The sequence below is a fragment of the Rhodotorula graminis genome (genome assembly GCF_001329695.1).
Source record: "Rhodotorula graminis WP1 unplaced genomic scaffold RHOBAscaffold_1, whole genome shotgun sequence".
Taxonomy (NCBI): Eukaryota; Fungi; Basidiomycota; class Microbotryomycetes; order Sporidiobolales; family Sporidiobolaceae; genus Rhodotorula; species Rhodotorula graminis.
The window spans coordinates 570,051-595,167 of NW_017264928.1; the positions used below are offsets into that span (position 1 = coordinate 570,051).

The following is a 25,117-nucleotide window of genomic DNA, read 5'->3' on the forward strand; positions in this document are numbered from 1 at the left end:
CGAAGCTCACCCGTCGACTCGCGCTCGCAGTTGTCCTCTCGAACGTTGGCGATAAGCGTCTCGCGCGAGGAGAGCGGCAAAAGTCCGGCGAGAGCAGCTTCCACCGGCTCGCAGCTTGCCCTGTCCGTCTCGCAACGTTCGCCCAGGCCAGCTAGCTCTATCGGCCGCCCACCTCGCCTTCAGCTTTGGGTCGGCCACCTCGTCGAACCATCTCCGACCCCTGCATCGCCCCCCTGCTTCGTCGACCGCCACGTCATCTCCGTTCGCCGATTAGCGCCTTGGCGGTCCTCGAGTCCGGGGTCGAACTTTCGTCCTCCTCACCGACGGATCCTCTCGCAGCGGCGAGGGTTCCTCGATCTGCGCTACCGTGCCTTGGCGACGGTGCAGAGGCGATCGTCGCTTCATTTCCTTCGAGCTAGCCGAGTCCGCCAGTTTATCGCCCCGCCCTCCTCAGGAGCGACTGTCACTGACGACAGACTAGTCGCGCCTGCAGCGAGTTCTCGTCCCTGCGACCAAGGACGACCGTCGTCCGAGCGGTTCTCGTCGCAGCGGTAGCGCAGCGCCAAGGCGCTCTCGCCGCGGAGGTGAGCTGGCGCTTGCTCCTCTTCCTCCTCTCCTCCTCCCCCTCCTTCCTCCTTCCTCCTTCGTCCCCCTCGCCCTCTCCTTCTACCGCACAACATGACCCTGATCTGCCTCGGTTGCCCGACCGTCGACCCGTCGACGCAGAAGGCGCTCGCCCTCCCGATCGTCAACCCGCTCGACCGCCATGGCCGCATCTTGTGCGTCCTGTCTCTCTCTCTCCCTCCCCTCTCTCTCGTGTACGTGCCTGGAGCGTCGTCACTGACACGATCCCGCCGTACTCGGTCCGTGCCCCTGCAGCTTCTTCGCCTGGCTCTCGTTCCTCCTGTCGTTCATGTCGTGGTACGCCATGCCGCCGTTGCTCAACGCGACGATCAAGCAGGACCTCGGCCTCACCGACAACGAGGTCGCCAACTCGACCATCCTCGGCGGCGTCGCGTCGCTCCTCGTGCGCCTCATCGCCGGACCGCTCTGCGACCGCTTCGGGCCTGTGCGTCCCTCTCTCCCTCTCTCCCCCTTTCCTCCTCGGCGTTCGCGACTGATCAAGCTTCCCTGCTACAGCGTTACGTCCTCATCGGTACCCTGTTCCTGTCGGCCATTCCGTGCGGGTGCGCGGGCCTCGCCAAGGACGCCCTCGGGCTCGGCTTCGTAAGATTCTTCATGGGCGTCGCCGGCGCCGCCTTCGTCCCCTGCCAGGCCCTCATGGCTGCTTGGTCCGTCCTCAGCCTGTCCTCTCTCGGTCGTCGAGGCCAAATTGACCGAGTCACCGTCGAGCAGGTTCGACAATAGCGTCATCGGGACTGCGTCAGCGTTCGCGGCGGGTTGGGGCGATGCAGGCGTCGGCGGTGCGTTCCCTCTCTCTATTTTCGCTCATGAGACGAGCGAGCACTGACCCTCGCGCCTCCTCGTCCGCCTCGTGCCCTTTTTCGCCTCGTCTCGCTCGAGCTCTCCCAGTCACCTTTTTCGTCGTACGTCTCTCTCTCTCTCTCTCTCTACGGCGGTCGCCCAAGCCGTCCTTCCACCCTCTCGCGACGCCGAAGCGCTTGAATGAGTCGATCGCTGACCTCGAGGCTCGTGCGCAGATGCCGGCCGTCTACGAGTCGTTCCTCGGCACGCACGACCACCCCGAGCGCATCGCCTGGCGCCTTTCCTTCCTCGTCCCCTGCATCCTCCAGATCGTCTGCGGCCTCGCCGTCCTCTTCCTGAGCGACGACACGCCGACGGGCCCGTGGTCGTCCCGCAACCTCGATATGTCGCGCCGGCCGAGCGTCGCCCCGATCCTCCAGGACCTGCGCTCGAGCAACTCATCGATGACGGTCCTCGAGCGTCCGTCCCGCGCGGCGTCGACGTTCGGCAAGAAGATGACGCCGCATGCGACGCTCGACCTCGAGAAGGGCCAGGCGACGACGGCCGAGGTGCAGCGCCGTGGGTCCGAGGCGCCGACACTCGCCGACGCGCAGCAGGGCCACTCGTCGAAGCCGAGCAAGAAGCAGATCGTCGGCGACCTGTGCTGCCTGCAGACGCTCATGCTCGCGGCGGCCTACTTCTCGACGTTCGGCCTGGCGCTCCTCGTCAACGCGGTCCTCGTCAACTGGTTCATGGCGCCCACCAAGTTCGGCTGGTCGCAGAGCCTTGCGACCGACTGGGCGTCCATGTTCGGTCTCCTCAACTTTGTCACGAGGCCGTTCGGCGGGCTCACGGGCGACCTCCTGTACCGCCGCTTCGGCGAGCAGCGTGGCCTCGTCGCCAAGAAGTGTGCGTCCCCCCCTCTCTCCCTTTCTCTCGACCGCGATCTGACGCATTCGCGCGCCCGCAGTCTGGATCAGCTTCCTCGCCGTCGGCGGCGGCGCATTCGCCCTCCTGATCGGCCTTCTCAACCCGTCCTCGCCCGCCGTATTCCTCGTCCTCATCGCCATCCTCGCCATTTTCATCGAGGCCGGCAACGGAGCCTGCTACGCGCTCCTGCCGCACGTCAACCCTCACGTCAATGGCCTGATGGTGCGCTCGATCCTCCTTTCCCTTCTCGGTCCTCCATTGCGTACTGACCCTCGATGATCCTGCAGGGCGGCATCGTCGGCGGGTCAGGCAACCTGGGCGGCATCGTGTACACGACGGTGGCTCGTCACAGCTCGTTCCACAAGACGCTGTGGACCACCGGCCTCACGAGGTGCGCCCGCTCTTTCTCCTTCTCCCGGCCTTTTTGACCGCCGACTGACTCATTCCCTCGCCCATACGCCGTCACAGCCTCGTTATTGGCGTCGCCATTGCCTTTGTCCACCCCGTCGTGCCGCAGAACCGCCGCACGCTGCACGCGTAGGCGTCGCGAGGCTCACGGACCCTCTCCAGCTTGACCACCTCAGACCCGTTTGATACCCCTCCCTCCTGCGGCCTGTCGTACATACATCCACTCTTCATTACTGTCGAACTAGAAATGCCTCGTCCTTTTGTAGCACTCTGCGACGAGCAGCACGCTTCCGTCGAGCAGGTCTCGCGGTCTCCTTGCCCGACGTTCATTCGTGCCGCATTGCCCGGTCTGCGAGTCCTGGAGCTACACACAGAGAGTCTGGCGCATGCAGAAGCACGATGAGCGAGAGACGGCCACCGTGAGCTCAAAGAAGTGGGACGAGGATGAGCGAGCAGGCGAGAGTGCGCTCTCCCACCTACAGCTCAGCTTCTGCCGTCGGTCGAGCCTCGCCAGGCCTTGCGCAGCGCTCTCATCTCATCAGTGAGTCCCGCCCTGTTCCCCCAGCCCTCCTCGCGCGCTCTGACGGTCTCCTCTCGTCCTCCCCCGCAGGACACCGTTCGTCGGCACTCTCGCGACTCGACACGAGCTTGTGCGGCCGCTGAGCGATCTTTACAAGGTGCGCTAGGCCTTTCGCAAGACCTGTTCCGGCCAGCGCCACGCGCCCGTCCCGGCCAGACACCTCGCCTCGTCCTCATCGCATCCCGAGGCTGACCTCGAGCTCAACCCGCAGCCGAGCCCGCCATGGCGACCGAGGAGAAGCGCGTCGATGCAGCAGCACCACCAGCACCACGAGCGGCCCCGGTCGAGCCCGCCTCAGCCCTGTACCGCGCCCGGCGTTGGCTGCACGTCCTCCCCTTCCTCCCCGCCGGCTCCACCTTCCTGTCGGCCCTTACGCTCCTCGCCCTCCTGCACGGCACCGCCCTCGTCCTCTTCACTCGAGGGTTCCTCCTCACGCGCAAGGCCCTCCCCAACGTCAACGACTGCAGCCCGGTCGCGGCCTCGGGCAACCTCGACGCGTCTTGCTCCCTCCCGCCCACGCACGACAAGCTCGTCTTCCTCGTCGTCGACGCCCTTCGCGCCGACTTTGTCCTCCCTGTCGCCGAGCCCGCCGCCGCCAACGAGTTCTACGCCAACCACATCCCGCTCGCTGGCCGCCTCACCGACGCCCAGCCGACCCAGTCGTTCCTCGCCCACTTTATCGCCGACGCGCCGACGACGACGCTCCAGCGCATCAAGGGCATGACGACCGGGTCGCTCCCGACCTTCATCGACGCCGGCAGCAACTTTGCCGGCGAGCAGGCCGACGAGGACAACTGGCTTTGGCAGGCCAAGCGCGCGGGCAAGCGCATCGCCCTCGCCGGCGACGAGACGTGGCTCAACGTCTTTCCGCGCGGCGGCAAGAGCAGCGTGTGGGCCGAGGGCCTCGTCTACCCGTACGACTCGTTCGACGTCGAGGACCTCGACACGGTCGACCGCGGCGTGCGCGAGCACCTCCTCGAGCTCCTCGACGAGCCGCGTCAGCGCGAGTGGGACATCGTCGTCGCGCACGGGCTTGGCCTCGACCACGCCGGGCATCGGTTCGGCGCCGAGCACCGCGAGACGACGCGCAAGCTGCGCGAGACGGAGCAGCTCCTGCGGGACGTCGTCGAGCGCCTCGGTGACAACACGCTCCTCGTCGTTGTCGGCGATCACGGCATGACCGACCGCGGCGACCACGGCGGCGACAGCCGAGACGAGGTCGACGCCGCCCTGTGGGTCTACTCGAAGACGCCGCTTATCGACGCCGCCTGGTTCGAGCACGCCCTCGACTCGCCCAGCCACCCGGCGGCGTCGTTACGAGCGAGCGCGAGCGCCTCGGTCGACCTCGCCGACCGCTTCGAGCTCGCCTGGCCCGAGAAGGGCCTCGCCGGCTCGACCCGCTCGGTCAGCCAGATCGACCTCGTCCCGACCCTGTCCCTCCTTCTCGGCCTCCCCATCCCCTTCGGCAACCTCGGCCTCCCCATCCCCGAGCTCTTCTACCGCACGTCGGAGCTGCCCGTCGCGCCCGCGCCCGCGTCGCCGTCGTCAGCGGCCGGCGAGCCCGCCCAAAGGCCCAAGCGCAGTTTCTTCGGCCTCGGATCGTCGTCGTCGCAGCCCGAGCGTCGCGACCACGAGGTCCTGTCGCCGCTGCAGACGTACCTCCAGGCGACGCTCCTCGCGTCGTCCGAGCTGTCGCACTACCTCCTCACCTACACGGCCCTCCCGTCGGGCAAGGACCTCCTCCCGTCGATGCCCGAGCTGTCGTTCATCCTCGAGGTCGCCAAGTCGGCGTACAAGGGCGCACATGCGCCGGGCCACTCGCGCGACGACATGGAGCGGCGCGCGCTCGACAAGTTCGTCGCGTTCGAGCGCAAGGCGCGCGACAAGGCGCGGCACGTGTGGGCGAGGTTCGACCCGGTCCTCATGGGCGCAGGGCTCGCCGTCTTCCTCGGCAGCCTGCTCGTCGCCGCACGGCTCGCCGGGGCGGCCAAGCGCGGGCCGTCGTCGAGGTTCCTCGTCGGGCGCGCAGTCGAGGGGTCGCTCGCCGCGCTCGTCGTCGGCGCCGGCCTTGCGGCGGCTGGCGGCCTCGCCGGCAGGCCCACGGTGCTCGGCGCGCTCTTCGTCGCCGCCGTCGGCGCCGAATTTGGCGTCGTCTTCGCGCCGAGTGCGTCGTCGGTCCCGGCGGCGTTCGGCCTCAAGCAGTACCTGTCCCTCCGCCAGTTCGCTCCCGTCCTTCCCCTCGTCGCCCACGCCGCCGTCTTTGGGTCCAACTCGCTCACCGTCTTCGAGGACTCGGTCGTCCTGTATCTCCTCACGACCCTTCTCGTCGTGAGCCTCGTGCGGGCCTTTGCCGCTCCCGAGGCGCGCCTGCGCAACCGCCTCGTCGCCTACTCGGTCGTCGGCCTCGTGTGCGTGCGCCTCATGAGCGTCAGCACCATCTGCCGCGAGGAGCAGGTCCCGAGGTGCCACCCGACCTTCTACCTCGCGCCCGGCTCGACGGCGAGCAAGGTCGTCCTCGGCCTGTCGGTTGCGGCGGCGCTCGTCGTCCCGACGGTCCTGCGGTCGTCGCTCGCCGTGTCCAAGTCGAACGAGGGCGTCGCGCCGCTCTTCCTGGGCGTCGGCGTCCGGGCGCTCCTCCTCGGCGGCTCGGCGTACTGGGCGCTCGATCACGCCGTCGCCGCCGGGTCGTACGGCGCAACCGGCACCGAGCTCGCCGGCGTCGCAAAGACGGGCTTTGCGCGCGCCGTCCTCGTCGCCGGTACGCTCGCGGCGACGCTCGTGTGGCGCCTGTCGCCGCTCTGCATCCGGGTCCAACGCGAGCAGGTCCAGAACTCGACGGGCCAGGCGGCGCGCACCCAGATCAAGGTCATCGGGTTCGCCAACGCGCTCGGCTCGTCGTACCTCCTCTTCTTCGGCGCCGCCTTTTCCCTCCTCGTCCTCGTCTCGCCGCCGCCAGCCCAACTCGTCCTGGTCCTCCACCTGGTCGTCCTCGTCTGCCTCCTCGAGATCTGGGACTCGGAGCGCGACGTCGCGCACCTCACGTCGTCGCTCGCGTCGACGGCGTCGCTCGAGGCGTTCCTCCAGGGCGACGACCTCGGCGACGGCGCCGGCGGGTTCCCGCCCGCGCCGCCGCACACGGGCCCGACGTTCGTCCAGCTGTCGACGCTCGCGCTCCTCGCGCACCTGTCGTTCTTCGCGACGGGCCACCAGGCCGCCCTGTCGTCGATCCAGTGGTCGTCCGCCTTTATCGGGTTCCCGACCGTCACCTACCCGTTCTCGCCCCTCCTCGTCACGCTCAACACCTTGTCAGGCTTCGTCCTCACCGCCCTCGCCCTCCCTCTCTTCGTCCTGTGGAACGTCCCGCCGCCGCTCAAGGACCAGGGCGCCCTCTTTGCGCCGCGGCACCTCCTGCGCGCTGGAGCGGGCTACCTCGCCTACTTTGCGGGCCTCGCGCTCGCGAGTGCGGCGTGTGCGGCGCACCTGAGGCGTCACCTGTTCGTGTGGAAGGTGTTCGCGCCGCGGTTCATGCTCGCCGGCGTCGCACTCGTCGCGACCGACGTCGCCGTCGTCGGGTGCGCCATGGCGTGGGGCGCGACGGGCGTGTTGAGCAAGGTCAAGGCGTCGCTCGGGACGAGGGTCGCAGAGTAGAGCGGGCCGCCGAGGAGGAGCAGCCGAGGAGAGGGTCCGAGCAGCAGCATCTCGCATCTTGCATTGCAAAGCAACTTTATGTCTCGGTCTCTCTCTCTTTCCGCGGCACAGAGAGAACGTTTCGAATGGTCTGTACATTGCGAGAGCTTCGAGGCTTTGAGAGGAATGCAGGGAGAGCTACAAATGCGACGAGCGACAGCTCGAGAGCGCTCAGACCTTGTAGACGACCTTCTGAGCCGATTGCTGTGGAAAGCGGACGACATCTGGTTGTCAGTACGCCGATACTGCGAGAACGAGAACGAGAACGAGAGAGAGAGAACGAGAGAGAGAGAGAGAAAGAGAGAGAGAGAGAGAGAGAGAGAGAGAGAGAGAGAGAGAGAGAGAGACAGAGCGCACCTTGCCGGCCTTTATGTAGTCCATGCCAGCCTGAACGTTGGCGAGGCCGCCCTCGAACGGGAGGATCGGGTTGGGCTTGATCGTGCCCGACTCGAACAGGCCGGTGAGGTGCTTGCCGCACCACTCCTCCATGCGGCGCTTGTCCTCGGGCATGGCGGGGAACTTCATGCCGGGCCACTCGAACGGGACGCCGAGGACGGTGTCTGCGCGACGCGAAGGGAGGAGAGGAGGGAGAGGAGGGACGACGAGAGAGGGAAGAGGAGGAGAGAGGGAGGAAGGAAAAGCGGTCAGGCTCATGCTCGTGACGACCTCGCCGCGGTAGGTACGAGAGGAGAGACGTCGACGCACAGAGGAGGGTGGGCTCGGCCGGGACCGAGTCGGCGTACTCCTTGAGCTCCGGGTCCTGGTTGCCGAGGAGCGTGATGACCTTGCCCTTGCCGGCGGCCTGCGCGATGGCCTTGACGGCCGTGATGGTCGTCTTGCCCTCCGAGATGGTGTCGAGCGCGTAGCGCAGCTTGGGGAAGTCCTTGGCGATCTTGGACGCGACGTCCGGGTCCGAGTCTGCGCGAGAGGGGAAAGAGGGGTGCGAGCGCAAGGTCAGGGACGGCGAGACGGGCGAGGTGCGGCGACGAGGGACGCACAGGAGTAGGTCGCTGCGGCACCGAGCTCCTTGAGCTTGGCAAAGTTCTTCTCGCTCGCCGTAACGACGGGGAGGTAGCCACTCGCTTTGGCGAACTGGATCGCATCTGCGTGCGCCTCGACCTCAGTTAGCTCGTGGCGTCGAGAGCTGCCAAAGAGAGACACGCACAAAGGCCGGTGCTGGTCGAACCGCCCCAGATGAGGACGGGCTCAGGCTCCTTAACCGGGTTCATGGGCGTGTTGAGGCCGAGGCGGAAGTTGAGCGCCATGATGACCGTCCCTGCGGGCGCCGAGAGGGGTCGTCGTCAATTCTCCTTCCTGCACGAGACTCGTCGAGGACCGGCGAGACGCACAGGGACCAACGGCGGCGGCGGCCGCCGCCTCGAGGTCGTTGAGGTTGTCGGGCACCTTCCAGACGAGCGACGCCTGCGCCTTGATGTACTCGGCCCAGCCCTCGCCCTCCCAGGCGCCGCCGTGGACGAAACCGGCGACGCGGTCGCCCTCCTTGACGTTGGTGACGCCCGACCCGACCTTGTAGACGGTGCCGGCGTAGTCGCAGCCGAGCCAGCTGCCCTCGGGCGCGAGGAAGTCGCGGCTGTTGCGGTGCGAGGGGTCAGTGAGTGAATCTCGATACAATAGGAGGCAAGAGAGGATCGAAAGAGCTCACTGCTCTGCGAGGAGGACGAGGAGGGCCGGGAGAAGAGCGGGGAGGGGAGGAAAGGCTCCAGTCAGCGTCCTGGACGACCGGGAAACTGATTACAGGGGCCGCAACTGAAGTCCGTTGGATTGCATGCTATGGCGCTCGTCTGGAGGAAGCAGGAGTCAGTGCAAGGCGAGGAAGGGGGCGGAAGCGGGGACGAACCTTGACGAGGATCTCTCCCGCGGCGGGCGAGGGAACGGGGACGTCCTTGAGCTCGGTCTTGCCGCGAGCAGTGACGACGACAGCCTTCATGGTAGCAGCCATGGCATCTAGCGATGTGGTGAGGGAGAGAGGGAAGAGCGAGCGCGGAGTCCGAGAAGGGGGACCGGGCCTCGGACAACTCGATGACGCTCACTAAGCCACCAGCGCAGCGACGGCCGATCTAGCTGCACCAGCACCGACGAGCTACAGCCCCAGCCTCAGCCATGCCCGCACCACCAGCCTGCGCCGACTGCCCGCCGTCGACGTCGACCTCGACCGCCTCGTCGTTGCCGAGCTCTCACGCCCCACAGCCGGGATCGTCGTCGAGTGCACCACCACCACAGCCACAGCAGCACGACGTCCTCGACCCGGCCACCTTTGTGCCGCCTGCGCTCGGCGAGGGCCACGACCGCGAGGAAGTCCCTCGCGTCATCATCGAGTTCTGCGACCGCTGCAGGGTGAGCACTCTCGTTCCTCTCGATCCAGCACCTTCGCATGCCCTCGAGACGCCTGGGCAAGCTCCCCGCTCGCCAGAGGCCGTCTGCGCCGACTTCCCTCATCGCGAGCTGACCCTCATCTCCCCCTCCACAGTGGCTCCACCGCGCCGTCTGGACCCAGACTGAGCTCTTCCTCACCTTCCCGCCCGCCGTCGACTCGTCCTCCCCTCCCGGCCTGCGCGCCATCACCCTCGTCCCCCGCAACTCGCCCGAGACCGGCGGCCGCTTCCGCGTCTGGCTCCGCCCGTCTGCGCCGCCGAGCGCCGACACACCTGGCAAGGGCAAGGAGAGGTGGAACGGGTGGGAGCTCGTGTGGGACAGGAAGATCGAGGGCGGCTTCCCGGAGCTCAAGCACCTGGTGCGCCCTCTCTCCCTCTTCCTCTGCGTCCTCCCGAGGCCCTCGTTCCCTCGATGCACCTCTGACCCTTCTGCATCTCGTGACTCCCGCAGAAGCAGCGCATCCGCAACATCATCTCGCCGGCGCAGGACCTCGGCCACTCGGACAAGCCCGTCAACGCCAAGGCGCCCACGACCGCCGCCGCCGCCGCACCAGCACCACCAGTACCAGCGCCTGACGACAACCTCGACGCGACAAGCACGCCGAGCGGCTCGGACCCGAGCACGACGAGCGCTCGTGCCGCCGCAGCAGAAGGAGCGCCGGACGTCGAGGAGCGCAAGCCGGGGCAACTGCTCGCGTCCGACTTTGCGCCTTCGTTCCGGTGTGGCTGAGCAGGAGGTCGTACATGCCTGACGGGCCTGCATCGTCGACCGAATGTGCTCCTCGTCGCGGTGCCTCAGCGCGAGTTGGCTCGAGAGAGGATTGGCGCCACGAGCTCCTTTGCGGCGATTCGCTTCTGTGAGCCTCTCGGATGGTCTTAGCGAGCAGGGTGCGAGAGCGGCTGGGCAGCAAGAGATCGAGTCGGTCGAGAGCGCTCGCTGTGGAGCTCGTCGCGAGCGACGTCCTGGCTGTCGAGCTCTCTATCACGCCCTCTCGCTCTGACGAAAGCGCAAGCACCGCCACTGCTCTGTGCCACGTCCACCAGAGCCGACTATGCACCGCGACCAGATCAAGGAGGAGCTCGTCGTGCTCCAGGCGAGCCTGACGCAGGAGGGAGAGATGACGATGGTGGACGAGTCTGCGAGGGCTCAGTGGGAGGTGCGTCGACTGTCCGCCTTCCAGTACCCTCTACCAAGCCACGCGAGCTGACCCCACGCCCATTCAAGCCAGTCCTAGCCGATGCCGCCCCCGTCTCCTCCTCCCTCCCCCTCCCCACGCTCTCTCTTCGGCTCGCGCCCGACGTCGACCTCGGTGTCGAATACCTCGATGGCGACGAGCTTCCCGACCTTTCGCTGCACTGCCTGACGTTCGGGCGAGGCGAGCAGGCGAGCCTCAGAGCAGAACTCGAGCGCGCAGTCGAGCAGGTCCAGGGCGAGGGTGCGTCCTCCTCTCTCTCTGTCTTTTCGAGCCACAGACCCGAGCTGACATTCTTGCACAGACTCGCAGCTCCCCGTCTTTACCGTCTTTACCGCCCTGCAAGCCTACCTCGCCGACCATCCACCTCAAGCCGCCGTCTCGCGAGCTGCGTCCGCCGAGGCCGAGCCGCCTCAAGCACCACAAGGTCCGCCTGTCGCACTCTCTTTCCTCAGAGGCAGATCCTGACCTCTCTATCGGTACAGCTGGCCCGTATCGCCTCAAGACGACGCTCCTCTGGTCGCACCACCTTCTCGCGACGAGCAAGCGCAAGGACATTGTCGCGTGGAGCACCGAGCTGTCCCTCTACGGCCTGTCCAAGCCTGGGTACGTCCTCTAGTTCCTCTCCTTCAGTAGCTCGACGAGCATTGAACTGACTCGCCGGCCTGCAGGTACCCGGGCGTCATCGTCGTCGAGGGCGAGCAGCACAACGTCGACGAGTTCGTCCACCGCATCAAGCAGCTACAGTGGAAGGCGCTCCAAGTGCGGTGCGAGATCGACGGTGCCGTCGTCGAGGCGGCGACGCTCGACGAGCAGGGCGTGAGCGTCAAGGACGCGCCCGTGTGGGTCGTCAGGCGGCGGACGCACCTCGGCCCGGTACTCGACCCGCAGGCGAGGGGCAAGGTGTGCGTGCGCGAGGTCGAGGGCCTGAACGAGGTGGGCGACATGTGCGTCTCTCTCGCTCCCCTTCCGTCGTCGTCGAGTGAGCGCGAGGAGAGCCGGACTGACTCTCGCGTGCGCCACGTCTCGCAGCATGAGGGCGGCCGGGCTCGAGGACGTGTTCCATACTGCACTGAAACTGAACAAGTAGCGTCGCACCGAGAGCGACTCGCGAGAGGACGAGAGAGCGAGCCAGCTTGACAACTTCCCCGCTCATCTCCTCCCTCAACCTGCGTCGCGCACCGCTCGCCACACCACGGGCGTAGAGCCTCACCTGCTGAGGCTCTTCTACAGCACCACCGCACCCGCACAGCCCCACCGGCGCGCCCTCGCCATGCCCAAAGGCTGGTCGTCCTCATCGCGTCGCCGCGAGTCGGACGACGACGAGGGCGGCACAGCGCTCGTCGACGCCCAGCCGGACGACATCATCAAGCCCGCCGGCATCGAGAACGGCCAAACGCCCCCTTTTGGCGCCCTGTGCGGCCTGTTCGAGCAGTTCGAGAGCATCACCCGCAACAAGCACAAGAAGAACGAGAAGAAGGGCGAGGTCCTGCAGCGCTTCTTCGAGGTGCGTCCCCTATCCTCTCATACAGTCCTGCAAGAGCAGAGCTCACCGCGCTTGCACTCGCAGCGGTGGAGGACCGAGGTCGGCCCCGACTTGTACCCTGTCGTCCGCCTCATGCTTCCCGAGGTGCGCCCTCCTCTTCCTCCTCCTTCTCGACGCGCACAAGCTCACGGTGGCCACATTCCTTGTGCAGCGCGACACCCGCCGCCGTACGTACAACCTCAAGGAGCAGAAGCTCGCCAAGGCGCTCATCGCGGCGCTCGACATTCCGCCGCACAACAGCACGGCGCTCAAGCTCCTCAACTGGAAGGTCCCGACTGCTCAAGATGTGCGTCGTCACGTTCCGCATGCCGTCTCCGACCACCGAACTGACCCGCTCTCCCCGTCGCAGCCCGGCGCCGGCGAGTTTGCGTGCGCTCCCTCCTCCCGACCTCTCTCCGCGCCCGCACGGCCTGACGCTCGACTCGCGCAGCTCGGTCGCGATGGAGGTCATCAAGAGCCGCTCGCTCGTCATCCGCCGCATCAGCGACACGTCCATCGACGACATCAACGACATCCTCGACCAGCTCGCGCACTCGAAGAACGCGCCGCCGAACGAGCAGGGCAAGACGCGCAGCATGCAGTACGTCCCGCCTTCTCTCTCGTCGCTGCGACCCGGTCCTGACGTCGAGATTGCAGGGCCGAGCACGCGAGCATCCTCAAGAGCTGCGTCCAGAAGATGACGCCGGCCGAGATGAAGTGGCTCATCCGCATCATCCTCCGCGGTGCGTCCCTCTCTCTCTCCCTCTCTCTCGTGCCGCGACCGTGAACTGACTACGAGCGTGTCGGCAGACCTCAAGATCGGCATGGGCGAGAAGACGATCTTTGACCGCCTGCATCGCGACGCCGCCCGCATGTTCAACACGTGCTCCGACATCATGCGCGTGTGCTGGACCCTGCACGACCCGAACTACAGCCCGCAGAACGAGGACTTTACTGTCGTGCCCGGTCGCGTCTTCCGCCCCATGCTGTGCTACCGCACGCAGCGCAACCTCGGCGACGTCGTCAAGTCGATGCGCATCGGCCGTGGGCCGCGCGACGCGAGCCGCGAGCTCCTCAAGGGCGAGTACCCGTCGAACGAGTTCATCATCGAGGAGAAGCTCGACGGCGAGCGCATCCAGATGCACAAGCAGGGCAGCACCTTCATGTACTCGTCTCGGTCCGTCCCCCCTTTCTCTCTCTTTCCCCTCCTCGCGCCCTCACTGACACGGCGCTCGACCCTCCCGCAGCAAGAACAAGGACTACACATACCTGTACGGCGTCAACGCGACGAGCGGGTCGCTCACGCCCTACATCCAGGACTGCATCGACGGCGACATCGAGGAGTGCGTCCCTCGGTCCTCTCGAGTCTCTCTCTCGAGTGCCTCGGTCCCTGACTTTCTTCTTCATCACAGCCTTGTACTCGACGGCGAGATGCTCGTGTGGGACCCGGTTCTCGGCAAGTACATGCCGTTCGGCAACCTCAAGACGTTCGCGCTCGCGAGCAAGTTCGGCAGCAGCGACCCGAGGCCCTGCTGTGCGCCCCTCTTTTTCCCCCTCTCGTCGTCAGGACTGTCACTGAGCAGCACGACTCGCACGCAGTCAAGGTGTTCGACATCCTGTACGTCAAGGGCAAGAAGGGAGAGGGCCAGGCGCTCATTGGCAAGTCGCTGTGGCAGCGCAAGAAGCTCCTCGGCGACCTCATCACGCACAAGCAGGGCGTCATCGAGATCGCCGAATGCACGTCGGGCTCGACGACCGACGACATCCGCAAGACGCTCGAGCGCATCATGGACGAGCGGTGCGTCCCTCTCTCTCTCTCTCCCTCTTGCTGCGCCCTCGCGCACTGTGAGGGGCCTCGACTCACGGTCTCGCACTCGTGCAGCGGCGAGGGCCTCGTCATCAAGCACCCGCTGTCGCTCTACCAGCTCGGCGGCCGCGAGCACTCGTGGATCAAGATCAAGCCCGGTCCGTCCCCTTCTCTGTCCTGCCTCTCATCTCCCTCGTTGCCCAACGAGCACTGACACAGTCTCTCGCCCACACAGAGTACATGGACCAGATGGGCGAGCGCATCGACGGCCTCGTCGTCGGCGGGTACTGGGGCCAGGGTCACCGGTCGGGCTTCCTCGCGTCGTACCTCATCGGCCTGCGCGACGAGGTCAACGGCAAAGTCGTGTGCGTCCCTCGTCCTCCCTCTCCTTGTCGATCTCGACTCCCAGGTCCTGACGTTCTGCCACCACAGGTTCAAGTCGTTCGCCAAGATCGGCTCGGGGCTCAACCGGTCCGACTACGCCTGGATCATGTGCGCTCGACTGCCTCCCCTCTCGCGCTTCTGAGGGCGAGAACTGACTCTTAGTCGTGCGCGCAGCGAGCAGAAGCGCGACAAGTGGATCGAGTTCGACCGCAGGAGGCCCGAGACGGTCCCGGCGTGGTTCAAGACGGTCAACGAGTGGCCCGACGTGCTCATCGCGCCCGACGAGTGCGTCCGCGCTTCTTTCGTCCTCTGCCGAGCGACTGACTGACCGTCCTCGCGTGCGCAGCTCGTTCGTGCTCGAGATCAAGGCGAGCGAGATTGTCGGCGGCGGTGCGTCCCTACCCTCTCTCGCCTCTTTCCGCCCGCCTCGAGCCGACACCCTCTCTCCCCACAGTCGACTACGGCGCCAACATGACGCTGCGCTTTCCTCGTTCGTCCACCCTCGTCAGATCTACAAACAGCGACGACCGGCCTGACTCGCTCCCTCGCGTTCCGCAGGCGCGCTCAAGATCCGCGAGGACAAGGACGCCGAGAGCGCCGACGACCTCCAGAGTGCGTCTCGCCTGCAGATCCCTGTTCTCGAGTCGTCGATTGACCTCGTTCGCCTGCAGCTGTCCAGCTCTACCGCACGGGCCCGCACAAGCGCTCGATCGGCGAGGACATGAGGTGCGTCCCTCCTCTCTCGCTCGCATCGCCGTGCCTCACACTGACTCGGTCTGCGACACACAGCGCAAAGAAGAAGGCGGCGGTCAGCTCGAGCCGCAGCAACAAGGCGACGTCCATCTCGGCGCCGCTTGGCCAGGTCGACGTCGTCTCTGAGCTCTTCCAGGGCATCACCTTCTGTGCGTCGCCGTCTCGCTTCTCCCTCTCGACGTTCCCTACTCATGTTCGTCGTGGTCCACAGTCGTGTTCGACTCGGTCCCCTCGGCGCCCAAGGTCGACCTGCAGCGGCGCATCGTCGCGCACGGCGGCACGATCATGCAGAAGATTCCGCCGCCCGACAAGGACCGCATCGTCGTCTCGCCCAAGTACCAGGGTGAGTGCTCGCTAGTCGCTCTCTCGCCGTGAGCGCCGTCCTGACCCATCTCGGCCCTTACAGGCATCAAGAGCCGCGCCGGCGGCAGCACCGTCGACATCTACCACCCGGACTGGGTCCTCGAGAGCATCTACCAGGGTCGCCGGCTCCCGCCTCGCAAGCGGTACGTCCGAGGAACCTTTCTTCCCGCACGAGCGCGACCTGACCATTGCCGCCGCCCCACAGCTACCTCGTCCACGCCACGCCCGAGACGGCCAACCTGTCTGACTACGCCGACTCGGACGCCGACGTCAAGCTCGACCAGGGCGACGACGACGACGACGACAAGCTCATGCTCTCGCCGCCGTCGCCGACCGAGCACCGGCCGTTCGAGCGCGCGTACCGCAACTTTGGCGAGGCCGCCCTCGACAGCGAGGACGAGGCGCAGACCGAGAGCGACGACGACGCCGACCGCGTCGCGCAGTTGCGCCTCGCACGGAGCAGCTCGGGCAGCGGCGACGAGGGCAACGCCGAGTTCGGCGACTTTCTGCAGCACTTCCCGCGCCGAGGAGCGATGCCGCCCGAGGTCAACCGGGTCAACCAGGACGCGTCGCGCCTGCAGCTCGAGTCGGTGTCGGGCAGCCAGGACACCGAGGGCCTGCTCACCGGCGAGCCGGGCGGCGGCGGCGGCGGCGTCGACCAGCTCAAGCTCGAGCCGGACTCGGTCGAGAAGGCGTCCTCGCTCGGCCTGGGCACGGGCGACAGCGAGATGGCGCACGACCCGGCGTTCCTCTTCAAACCGCTCGTCGCCTACTTCGACACGAAGGAGGGCGCGGTCTCGAACGGTTTGGCGGCGTCGAGCAAGGCCGAGGGCGTCCAGGTCAAGGCCGACGCAGAGTGCGTCCTTCTTTCCTTCTCTCTAGCGCTCTCCTCTCCTCTCCTCGGCGTCCTGACTCTCCTCCTTTGCCGTGCAGGCTCGAGAAGGCTCGTCACAGTGCGTGCTCTCCTTCGTTCCGGCCCCCTCGCGTCGGGCAAACCTGACCCACCACCTCTTGCGCACAGCCTTTACGCGCGAGCATGGCGTCGCTACGACCGACCTCGGCGACCCCAAGCTCACCCACATCATCGTCTCGAGGCTTGTGCCCGACCGTTACGTCGAGCTCGTCCGCCTCACAAGCAAGTGCGTCCCGCTCTCTCTTTCCTTGGTCCACCTCGCCCAACAATCGACTGACCTCGCGCGACGCACCGACCGCAGGCCCAAATACCGTCGCTTCGTCACGACCGAGTGGGTGTACAGCTGCGCCGACGAGGAGGACCTTGTCGACGAGGACGACTTCAAGCCGTGAGCGCTCGAGGAGGAGGAGGAGGAGGTCCCGCATTTGTGTCCATTCGTACCCCTGTCCTTTGCAATCACTACGCCCACTTTCCGCTGTCGACATGCGGCGAGGCGCGAGCGCTCGAAAGCCAGGTCGTGTGCGAGAAAGCGCTCGAGCCGCGAGTACTTTCGAGTGAGCGCAGGCCGGCGGTGATCGACGGCGCATTTAATTAGCGTCGGCGAAGCGCGATGGAGGCGAGGCAAGCCGGCGCGCCGCTGGTTGACCTTTGCCATCGTCGCGCTCACCGCCCAGCGTCCAGCTCACGCGTCCAAGCCCGACCGCTGGCCTAGCAGCTGCCCCGACTCGCTCCGCACGACACCAAGGTCCGACAGTCGACGATCCGCAGCCCCTGTCCGTCCCTCGTCGTCGTCGTCGTCAACCCCGCACCTCGGCCGCACCGATCGCTATTCATCGTCGTGGCTTCTCTCCGCCTCCCTCTCTCACGCCACGCCGCCACCATGGGTCGCAAGGTGGTCATCACGCTCCACAGGAACGACCTGCGGTGCGTCCCTCTCGTTCCCCTCGCCCCTCCTCCCGCCAGCGCAGCCCGCTGACCGCCCTTGACCGACCCTCGTCCTCCCCTCGATTCGCTCCCTTCCTCCTCGCAGCGTGCACGACAATGCCCTGTTCCATGCAGCACACGACTCGCACCACAAGGACGTGACCCACGTCCTCCCCGTCTTCGTGTTCGACGAGCGCTTCGTCGAGCTGTCGGGCCTGCCCGACTACCAGCGCCAGGGCCCCGAGGCCCGCACCCGCCAGTTCAACTTCTGGCGCACCGGCGTTTTCCGTGCGAGGTGCGTCCCCCTTCGTCCTCTCGAGAGAAGCCGAGCGAGCGCGTCTGCTCACGCCACGGCCGACCTTTCCCTCAGGTTCCTCGTCGAGGGCGTCTTTGACCTGCGCAACACGCTCCGCAAGCATGGCAGTGATCTCCTCATCCGGTTCGGCAAGATGGAGGACGTCACGGCCGACATCGCCGCCGAGCTTATCAAGAACGGCGACGAGGTCAAGGAGGTGTTCCTGCAGAAGGAGGTGCGTCCGCTCAACCTCACTCTCGGTCCTTGACGGACAGCATGCTCACAGTCTCGAGCGCTCGCAGTTCTACTCGGAGGAGAAGGCGATCGAGCACAAGTTGCGCAAGAACCTCAAGCAGTCGGGCGTGCGCTTGACCTGCTTCGACCAGGCCCCGCTCAGTGCGTCCCGCCCGCCCCTCTCGTGTCCCTCCCGTTCCTCGTACTGACATGCTCCTCGTGACAGTCCACGTCGACGACCTCCCGTTCCGCGTCAAGGACATGCCCGACGTCTTCACGCCGTTCCGCAAGCGCGTCGAGGGCCTTCCCGACTTTGGCCGTCCGACGCTGCCCATCCCCAAGTCGTTCAAGCCGTTCCCCAAGCCCGACGACTCGACCAAGGTCTACCCGGGCTACGGCAGCCGCATGATGGACGAGGAGAAGCGCGACCTCGACTACGTCCTCGCGCACCTCCTCAAGCCCCTCCAGGACTCGTTCCAGATCGTCGCGAGCAGCCAGGGCAGCAATCAGCAGAGCGCGTTCCCGTACCCTGGCGGTGAGACCGCAGCTCTCGAGCGCCTCGCGTTCTACTTCAAGGACGGCTCGCCGCCACCTGTCGCCCGGTACAAGGAGACGCGCAACGGCCTCATCGGCCACGAGTACAGCACCAAGCTGTCGCCCTTCCTGTGCCTCGGCATGATCTCGCCCCGAGCCATCGTCGAGGCGCTCGACGAGTCCGAGGCCAAGTTCGGCGCGAGCCAGAACACGTACTGGGTCCGGTTCGAGCTCCTGTGGCGCGACTACTTCCTCTTCGTCGCTCGGTACGTCTCCCTTTCTCTCTTCGCGTCGTCCTCGTGCCCTCCCTGACTCGTTCGACCTCGCTGCAGCAAATTCGGCACCAAGCTCTTCACGCTCGGCGGGTTCGAGGAGGTGACGGACCCGAAGCAGGCGCGGTACAAGCTCCAGGACGGCTGGTGGAAGACGTGGGACCAGGAGAAGAAGTTCTCCGACAGCGTCGAGCACGAGCAGCCGGCCGTCCGGTGGATGCAGGGGACGACTGGCGTGCCGTTCATCGACGCCAACATGGCCGAGCTGCGCGAGTCGGGGTGCGTCCTCTCTCTCTCTCTCTTTTTCCCACGATCGTGAGTAGAAGACTGACCATCTCCCCGACGCCGTGTACAGCTTCATGTCGAACCGCGGTCGCCAGAACGTCGCCTCGTTCCTCACCAAGGACTGCCAGATCGACTGGCGCCTCGGCGCCGAGTTCTTCGAGTCGCACTTGATCGACTTTGAGGTGCGCCCACTTTGCCTCTCTCTTTCTTCTCTCTCCCCGAGCGCCCTCGCTTACTGTCCTCGCTCGTCTCGCAGCCGTCGAGCAACTGGGGCAAGTGAGTCGGGCGCTCTCTCTCTTCGACCTCTCTCTCTCTCGATCGGACCCTGACTTGGCCCTCTCTCCTCTCCACAGCTGGCAGTACGTGAGCGGCGTCGGCAATGACCCTCGGGCGTCGAGGCAGTTCAACCCGATCAAGCAGGGCAACGACGTGCGTCCCCCTCTCTCCCTCCCTCTCGCTCTTCCGTTCTTCGCCAACAGCGCCTGACACTTTCCCTCGACCTGCAGTACGACCCGCAGGGCGACTACATCCGCTGCTGGCTCCCGCAGCTCGCCAAGGTCCCGACGCAGCGCATCCAGTGCCCGTGGACGATGCACCCCTCGGACCGCTCCAAGGCCATCCCGGCCGGCTCGTACCCGGCCCGCCCCGTCCTCGAGCAGTCGACGTGGAAGTCGCACTACAACCGCAAGGGCCCGAACAAGCACGGCGTCCCGAACCGCAACGAGCGCGTGCGCAACCCGGGTCCGGCCGCGCTCCGTCACGGCGGCGCAGGCGGGCAGGGCGGCGGTCAGGGCGGCGCCGGCGGTAAGAAGCACGGTGGCGCAGCAGGAGGAGGGAACGCGAAGCACAGCGGCGGCTCGCAGCCCTCGCTCGAGTCGCGCGAGCGCGAGTCTCGGGTCGCGACGCACGTCCTCGAGGAGGCCAAGAAGAACGGCCACTCGCTGCCGAACGCGAGGCAGAGGGTCGTCTAGTTCCTCTTTCACTCTCTTACCTCCCTCCCACCCCTGTCGTTACCCCCTTTCGACCCATTTTCTCTCTCTTTCTCCTCCTTTGCGCCTCGTCCAGGTTGTTGCAGCACAGCATCGTCACGACTAGCACTCCCTGTACCTCGTAGCCTTTCATATCGCACGCGCAGTCTCAAGCACAATGCATCGAAGACCCACTACGACAAAACAACTCGTCGAGAGCGAGAGACACCTCGAGCGCTCAGGCCTGCTTCTTCTTGGCCGACGGCGTGAGCGCGATACCCGCCGGCCGCTTGACGCTCGTCTCCCCTGCAGCATCGAGAGGGTTGAGAGAGTCAATGACACGATGCGGGAGAGGAAAGGAGAGGAAGAGAGAGGCGCACACTGGAAGAAGTTGCAGCGGAACTGCGGGTCGACGTGCAGCTTGGCCTGGCCCTGGTCGTAGCCCGGCCCGACAGGTCTGCGTGCGAGAACGACAGCGTCGTCGTCAGTACGTGCTGGAAGAGAGAGGGAGTGAGAGAGGACGCACCTCGAGCACAGGAAGAAGCGCCGGCCCTTGTTGATCCCGGTCTTGTTGACCGTCCACAGCTTTGCCGGCTCGTTGTGGCCCTCGCACAGCGGCGGCGGCTTGGACGCAAAGATGCTCGACCACGCCGAGGCCGACTCGGCGTTGAGGACCGCGGTGGGCGCGCCGGCCGACGACGAGAGCGCCGACGACGCCGAGAGCATGGCGTCGGCTTGCTCCTCGGTGCTCGCTCGTGCGGCGCGCGACGTCTCGCCTTGGCCGTCGTCCTCGTCGTCCGACAGGACGAGGACCTCGCGGTCTGGGGGCGTGCGAGAGCGAGGTTTCGGCGACTTGGACGGCTTGGCGGTGGCGGACGAGGAGGACGAGGGCGCGACGAGAGAAGGAGGGGGAGGGGTCGTCTTGGCGGTGCTGCTGCTCTTCTTGCGCTTCTTCTTGAGCGGCGCATCGGGCTGAGGCGGCGGCTTGAAGAAGCTCGACAGGTCTTGCTGGCCCGTCTTGCGCTCCTTGACCTTCTCAGGCAGCGGCGACGGCTCGCGCGCCTTGCCCTTGCCCTTTTTCGACGTCGACGACGAGGATGACGAAGTGTCCTTGGACATCGGCTGAGAGGACGAGGCCGCCTTGACGGCGGGCGGCGGCGCACTCGAGGTGGACGCGACAGGAGCGGACGACGAGCCCGGCTGCGGCGACGGCGACGGCGTCGGGCCGGCCGGCGACGGGCCGCCCTTTTTGCCGAAAAAGCTCGAGAGGAGCTTCTGCTTGCCCGAGAACTCGTCGTAGAACCGGGCGGCGAACGCGGGCGGAGGAGGCGGCGGGTCGCTCTTGCTGCGACCAGGGTTGAGCTCGTTCCAGAGCGACACCTTGCCGCGACCGGGAATGTCGAGCTCGTCGTGCAGGTCGAGGTAGACGGGGCAGTGATCGGAGCCCATGATGTCGCGCTGGATGTCCGAGTCCTTGACCCAGGGAAGCAGGCCCGGCGTGATGAGGATGTAGTCGATGCGGGCGCCGTAGTTGGTCGGGCTGTGAAGGGACGGACATGAGTACTCGCACGAATAGGTGAGGAAGAGGACGACGTACCGTGCGTCGATCTTGGTGTTCCAGCCTACGGGAAAATGAGGGTCAGGACGAGGAAAACGCCTGTGGCACTCAGGCTTAAAAGCGCTTCTCGACGCACACGTGAACATGCCGAGACGATCCGGGTGCAACCTGCGCGTGATGTCGATCATGATGCCGTTCTCGCCGGTGAAGCTGTTGAGCCAGGTGCGCGCAGGGTGGTCGGTGAACGCTTCGAGGCCGGACTCGCGAGCCCGGCGCTCTGGATCGGCAGTGTCGAGGTCGGACGCGCAGATGTTCTGTCGAGGGGGGTCGAGTTTGTGAGCGCCGGGCGCGACGAGTTGAGGAAAGGCGGAGAGAAGGGGACGCACGAGGTCGCCGACGACGATGACCTGCCGCCCTGCCCGGATGAGCCCTCGCACTCGCCGATCGACCATCTTGTTGAAGTTGAGCTTGAACTCAAGCCGGTCCGAGTTGGTCTCGTTCGGACAGTAGCTGCGAGTGCGTGGACGAGTGAGCGAGATGGGCGAGAGGAGTACAGCCGAGGACTGGGAGGGCGACGAGGACGCACAGGTTGATGAGGACAAACATGCCCGTGTCGATGACGGTCGTCCTGCCCTCCGAGTCGAGGTCCTTCATCGTGTTGTAGTCGAGGTCGGCGTCGGACGAGAGCGGGTACCCGCCGATGCGCTCGTCGACAGGCATGGTCGACGGCAAGAGCGACGAGCCGATGCCCTCCTCGGCCTTGACGGGAACGACGACGTCGCGCTTGGTAAAGATGGCCGTGCCGTGGACGCCCTTGACGCTCTTGCGGTAGAACGAGAAGAACGAGTCGAACGAGTTCATGCACGCCATGCCCTTTTCGATCTGCGCGCGCGTGATCTTGGTCTCTGCGTGCATGCGAATGGACTGCTAGGTGAGCTGGTGCGCTTGTCCGGAGGCAAGGCGAGAGCTGGACGTACCCTGGATGCAGGTGATGTCGCCCTCGAGGTCCTCGATGATGCCCTCGTGCGTCTTCTTGACGTTCCACCTGAGTATGCGAGTGCTACTTGTCAGTCCTCTTGCACGTCCGTCTAGCCTGACGTACGCGTAACGCGGAGCGCGGGCGAGGGAGAGGGGAGGAGCTCACGGGTGAAAGTGGGGGAGCGTCTTGATGCCGTTCTGCGCGCTCGCGTGGGTCAGTACCGCGCTCGTGCAGCCGAGAAGAGGGACGGACGCACCACGTTCCAGGTCACGATCCTCATCGTGCGTGTGCCGGCCCTCGCGCGGGTGGGTGGAGCGATGAGGCGATGCAGGTGGACGGGGACGAAGAGGCACGGCGTGGAGAGCCCGCGCAAAGGCTTTCCGAGCTCGATGTAGCTGCTGAGAGGCTGCTGAGCTGGTACAGCGGAGCCCTCGACGAGCTGTCGAGACGAGGTGGGAGCGGGCGAGGTGGCGGCTCGTCGCTCGCGGCCAAGTCGCTCGGCCGCTCAGTGTTGACATCGGCTCGCTCTCTCGGGCCAGCTGAGCGGGCGACAGAACGCTCTAGTACAAGCACGATAGACAGTCTAGGCGCACGCGACCTCCATCTACGCCTCGCCCCTCGCCTCGAGGACGCACTCGCGCAACCGCTCAAACGCCAGCTCGGCGTCCTGCTCCGTCGCGAGCGAGAACGACACGCGCACGAACGACGACACGCCGCCGTTGGGCAAGAAGCCGATGCCGGGCACGGCGAGCACGCCCTTCTGCACCGCCGTCGTCGAAATGAGCGACGACGAGTCGCCCGCCGTGCCGTCCTTGGTCAGGTGCAGGTCGAGGAACAGCTGCGGGCATATTCCTCCATGTCAGGGATCGACTCAGGAGGACGAGAGAGAGAGAGAGACAGAGCGGCCGACGCACGAACATGCCCGCCTCGGGGCTGACCCAGGTCGCGAGCCCGTCGAGGTACCGGTGCGCGACGCGCTCAAACATGTCGCGCTTGGCCTTGTAAAAGGCCGCGACGCGCTGCGTGTGGGCGATAAAGCCGTCGAGCCCCCACTTGTTGAGCAGGACAAGCACCATGGCCTGCGTCGTCGACGACGGCTGCAAGTTGGTATTGGCCGTGTGCAGGTCGATGACGTCGAGGAGCTCCTTGGGGCCCGTCACGAAGCCGAGGCGCATACCTGTGCGCGGCAAAAAGAAGGTGGGTCAGGTCGAGATCGAGGCCGGCACGAAGGAGAGCGAGACGACGCACCAGAGCTGAGGATCTTGGAGAACGAGTCGAAGCGGACGACCCTGCCCGTCTTGCCGCCGTCGCGCGCCTCGAGCTCAAAGTAGCTCGGCACGAGGTGCGTCGGGTCGAACGACAGGAAGTGGTACGCGTCGTCCTCGAGGATGAGCAGGTTGTGCTTGCGGGCGAGGGCGAGGACGGCCTGGCGGCGGGATTCAGGCGCGGTCGCGCCAGTCGGGTTCGAGCCGGTCGGGCTGCATGTACGAGACGTCAGGGTGATCCTGGACGAGGGAAGGGGGAGAAAGGAAAGGGGCGCACATGGTGTAGAGCAACCTCGGGAAGCGCTTTCCCGGGTACAGCGTCGCAAAGTTGTCGAGCGTCTCCTCAAGCTTGGCCGGGTCGAGGCCCTCGTTGTCGACAGGGAGCTCTGCGGGTGTACTTTGTCTGTCAGACCGCCGTCCTTGCGAGAAAGGGAGGGACGACAGAGGACGGACCGATGAGGTTGACCTGGAACCGGTTCAGCAGGCCGAGCGTGCCCCTGCGCGCAGAAGAGTGATCAAATGGGCCCGAACCGTCGACGTGTAGGGAGAGAGACCACGCACGAGTACACCGGCGACTCGATCAGGATCGAGTCGTCGTCGTTGACGAGCGAGTGGAACGCCTGCTCGAGCAACCGGGTCAGTGTCGGCCGCCTCGACCTGCGCCTCCGAGAACGTGAGGAAGAGATGTCGGCGCACCTTGTTGATGAGGTCCTGGCTCCCGCTGCCGAGGCTGACCCTCCAGCTGCCGTCCTTGGCCCGCTTGTGCCTCGTCTCCTGCAAGTTCTCGATCCACTTGACGAGGTTGGGCAGACCCGCCGTCGCGCCGTACTGGAGCGCCTCGTTGAGCGCGTCCGACTCGACCGTGAGCGTCTCGACCGGGTCGCCCGGGATCTGCGAGGCGAGAACGACGAGTCAACGAGAGGTGGAAGGGGAGGGATTGCTTGACGGCGGCGAGGAGAGGGGGACGCACGATGGGCTTGAGGTCGACCTTGATGGCCGAAAAGGGGAACGTGTCGGCGTTGGGCTTGCCTGCGAGGAGCGAGACCATGCCCGGGATCTTCTCGAGGGGGAACAGGCCGCGAACTGCGCGCAAACGACCCTCGTGATCAGTGACCGCGCCTGCCAGTGCCGTCTCTGGACCTCCTGAGCCGGATCGCACGAGCGTCCTTGCCGCTGCGAGGCCGGCAATGCCTTCATCGGGAGGAGAGAAGTGGACGGACTGGCGGAAGGTTCCCAGCGGCGGCCTCGCTCCGAGATGAGGGTGGACCAGTCGAGGGAGCTGTCTTGAGCCATGGTCGAGGCGTTGTGCGAGAGAACAGGCGAGCAAAGCAGGGTGGATGGAGCAGGAGAGGTCGACGAGCGGGACCACCGCCTCATCGCTCTACGCATGCTCCGGCAACTGCGCTCCTTCTCGACGAGCCGCCCCGCCTTTGCTGCCGCTC

At 66.2% G+C, this 25,117-nt stretch overlaps 8 protein-coding genes across 8 annotated transcripts; 5 read left to right on the forward strand and 3 right to left on the reverse strand.

Annotated features, from left to right (window-relative positions):
- Positions 1 to 678: 678 nt before the first annotated feature.
- On the forward strand, positions 679 to 3,078 carry RHOBADRAFT_32728 (uncharacterized protein; the record flags this gene model as incomplete). The annotated part of the gene is made up of 10 exons (XM_018413049.1): positions 679 to 779; positions 880 to 1,069; positions 1,141 to 1,292; positions 1,357 to 1,424; positions 1,534 to 1,547; positions 1,662 to 1,895; positions 1,941 to 2,334; positions 2,396 to 2,577; positions 2,643 to 2,746; positions 2,824 to 3,078. 10 exons carry the CDS (start codon positions 679 to 681, stop codon positions 2,894 to 2,896), a joined length of 1,512 nt encoding a protein of 503 aa, XP_018274142.1. The 3' UTR covers positions 2,897 to 3,078.
- A 487-nt stretch (positions 3,079 to 3,565) lies between these two features.
- Positions 3,566 to 7,080, forward strand: RHOBADRAFT_50606 (uncharacterized protein; the record flags this gene model as incomplete). Its single annotated transcript, XM_018415403.1, has 1 exon — positions 3,566 to 7,080. One exon carries the CDS (start codon positions 3,566 to 3,568, stop codon positions 6,989 to 6,991), a length of 3,426 nt encoding a protein of 1,141 aa, XP_018274143.1. The 3' UTR covers positions 6,992 to 7,080.
- A 25-nt stretch (positions 7,081 to 7,105) lies between these two features.
- On the reverse strand, positions 7,106 to 9,000 carry RHOBADRAFT_65857 (uncharacterized protein). The gene is made up of 9 exons (XM_018418799.1): positions 8,889 to 9,000; positions 8,799 to 8,832; positions 8,747 to 8,750; positions 8,380 to 8,621; positions 8,196 to 8,306; positions 8,029 to 8,133; positions 7,736 to 7,948; positions 7,388 to 7,590; positions 7,106 to 7,234 (listed from the first exon to the last, which is right to left on the reverse strand). The coding sequence occupies exons 1-9, from the start codon at positions 8,988 to 8,990 to the stop codon at positions 7,202 to 7,204; spliced, it is 1,047 nt and encodes a 348-aa protein (XP_018274144.1). The 5' UTR covers positions 8,991 to 9,000; the 3' UTR covers positions 7,106 to 7,201.
- Positions 9,001 to 9,151: 151 nt separating this feature from the next.
- On the forward strand, positions 9,152 to 10,208 carry RHOBADRAFT_32734 (uncharacterized protein; the record flags this gene model as incomplete). Its single annotated transcript, XM_018413050.1, has 3 exons — positions 9,152 to 9,385; positions 9,519 to 9,782; positions 9,875 to 10,208. 3 exons carry the CDS (start codon positions 9,152 to 9,154, stop codon positions 10,151 to 10,153), a joined length of 777 nt encoding a protein of 258 aa, XP_018274145.1. The 3' UTR covers positions 10,154 to 10,208.
- A 230-nt stretch (positions 10,209 to 10,438) lies between these two features.
- RHOBADRAFT_50609 (uncharacterized protein) lies at positions 10,439 to 16,840 on the forward strand. Its single transcript, XM_018415404.1, has 31 exons — positions 10,439 to 10,580; positions 10,649 to 10,859; positions 10,921 to 11,043; positions 11,102 to 11,222; positions 11,288 to 11,563; positions 11,649 to 11,702; positions 11,850 to 12,123; positions 12,187 to 12,246; positions 12,314 to 12,448; positions 12,512 to 12,531; positions 12,593 to 12,742; positions 12,799 to 12,884; positions 12,952 to 13,318; positions 13,389 to 13,484; positions 13,554 to 13,675; positions 13,741 to 13,939; positions 14,024 to 14,106; positions 14,184 to 14,313; positions 14,381 to 14,440; positions 14,507 to 14,617; positions 14,679 to 14,722; positions 14,787 to 14,822; positions 14,891 to 14,944; positions 15,004 to 15,058; positions 15,122 to 15,234; positions 15,297 to 15,428; positions 15,492 to 15,591; positions 15,654 to 16,304; positions 16,382 to 16,401; positions 16,470 to 16,587; positions 16,663 to 16,840. The coding sequence occupies exons 1-31, from the start codon at positions 10,476 to 10,478 to the stop codon at positions 16,751 to 16,753; spliced, it is 4,197 nt and encodes a 1,398-aa protein (XP_018274146.1). The 5' UTR covers positions 10,439 to 10,475; the 3' UTR covers positions 16,754 to 16,840.
- A 401-nt stretch (positions 16,841 to 17,241) lies between these two features.
- On the forward strand, positions 17,242 to 19,588 carry RHOBADRAFT_6383 (uncharacterized protein; the record flags this gene model as incomplete). Its single annotated transcript, XM_018418454.1, has 10 exons — positions 17,242 to 17,285; positions 17,392 to 17,580; positions 17,656 to 17,815; positions 17,883 to 17,976; positions 18,041 to 18,614; positions 18,681 to 18,899; positions 18,976 to 19,087; positions 19,162 to 19,181; positions 19,259 to 19,334; positions 19,412 to 19,588. Coding segments are annotated over 10 exons (1,665 nt in total), but the record flags the coding sequence as incomplete, so codon positions are not given.
- Positions 19,589 to 20,031: 443 nt separating this feature from the next.
- RHOBADRAFT_50610 (uncharacterized protein) lies at positions 20,032 to 22,690 on the reverse strand (the record flags this gene model as incomplete). Its single annotated transcript, XM_018415405.1, has 10 exons — positions 20,032 to 20,179; positions 20,254 to 20,330; positions 20,400 to 21,413; positions 21,471 to 21,495; positions 21,568 to 21,745; positions 21,818 to 21,941; positions 22,018 to 22,336; positions 22,409 to 22,476; positions 22,576 to 22,607; positions 22,667 to 22,690. 10 exons carry the CDS (start codon positions 22,688 to 22,690, stop codon positions 20,112 to 20,114), a joined length of 1,929 nt encoding a protein of 642 aa, XP_018274148.1. The 3' UTR covers positions 20,032 to 20,111.
- A 261-nt stretch (positions 22,691 to 22,951) lies between these two features.
- RHOBADRAFT_50611 (uncharacterized protein) lies at positions 22,952 to 24,968 on the reverse strand (the record flags this gene model as incomplete). Its single annotated transcript, XM_018415406.1, has 9 exons — positions 22,952 to 23,248; positions 23,325 to 23,587; positions 23,659 to 23,888; positions 23,953 to 24,061; positions 24,129 to 24,172; positions 24,237 to 24,295; positions 24,372 to 24,566; positions 24,646 to 24,758; positions 24,896 to 24,968. 9 exons carry the CDS (start codon positions 24,966 to 24,968, stop codon positions 23,015 to 23,017), a joined length of 1,320 nt encoding a protein of 439 aa, XP_018274149.1. The 3' UTR covers positions 22,952 to 23,014.
- Positions 24,969 to 25,117: the final 149 nt, after the last annotated feature.

Excerpts from the sequence above, each read along its gene's own strand:
- RHOBADRAFT_65857 (XM_018418799.1), bottom strand. The coding sequence starts at position 8,990 with ATGGCTGCTACCATGAAGGCTGTCGTCGTCACTGCTCGCGGCAAGACC. Across the intron at positions 7,949-8,028 it reads TGCCGCAGCGACCTACTCCT|ACTCGGACCCGGACGTCGCG; the intron begins GTGCGTCCCTCG and ends CCTCTCGCGCAG. Across the intron at positions 7,235-7,387 it reads ACTACATAAAGGCCGGCAAG|CAATCGGCTCAGAAGGTCGT; the intron begins GTGCGCTCTGTC and ends CGCTTTCCACAG.
- RHOBADRAFT_50609 (XM_018415404.1), top strand. The coding sequence starts at position 10,476 with ATGCACCGCGACCAGATCAAGGAGGAGCTCGTCGTGCTCCAGGCGAGC. Across the intron at positions 14,107-14,183 it reads GTGGATCAAGATCAAGCCCG|AGTACATGGACCAGATGGGC; the intron begins GTCCGTCCCCTT and ends TCGCCCACACAG. Across the intron at positions 14,945-15,003 it reads GAGCGCCGACGACCTCCAGA|CTGTCCAGCTCTACCGCACG; the intron begins GTGCGTCTCGCC and ends GTTCGCCTGCAG.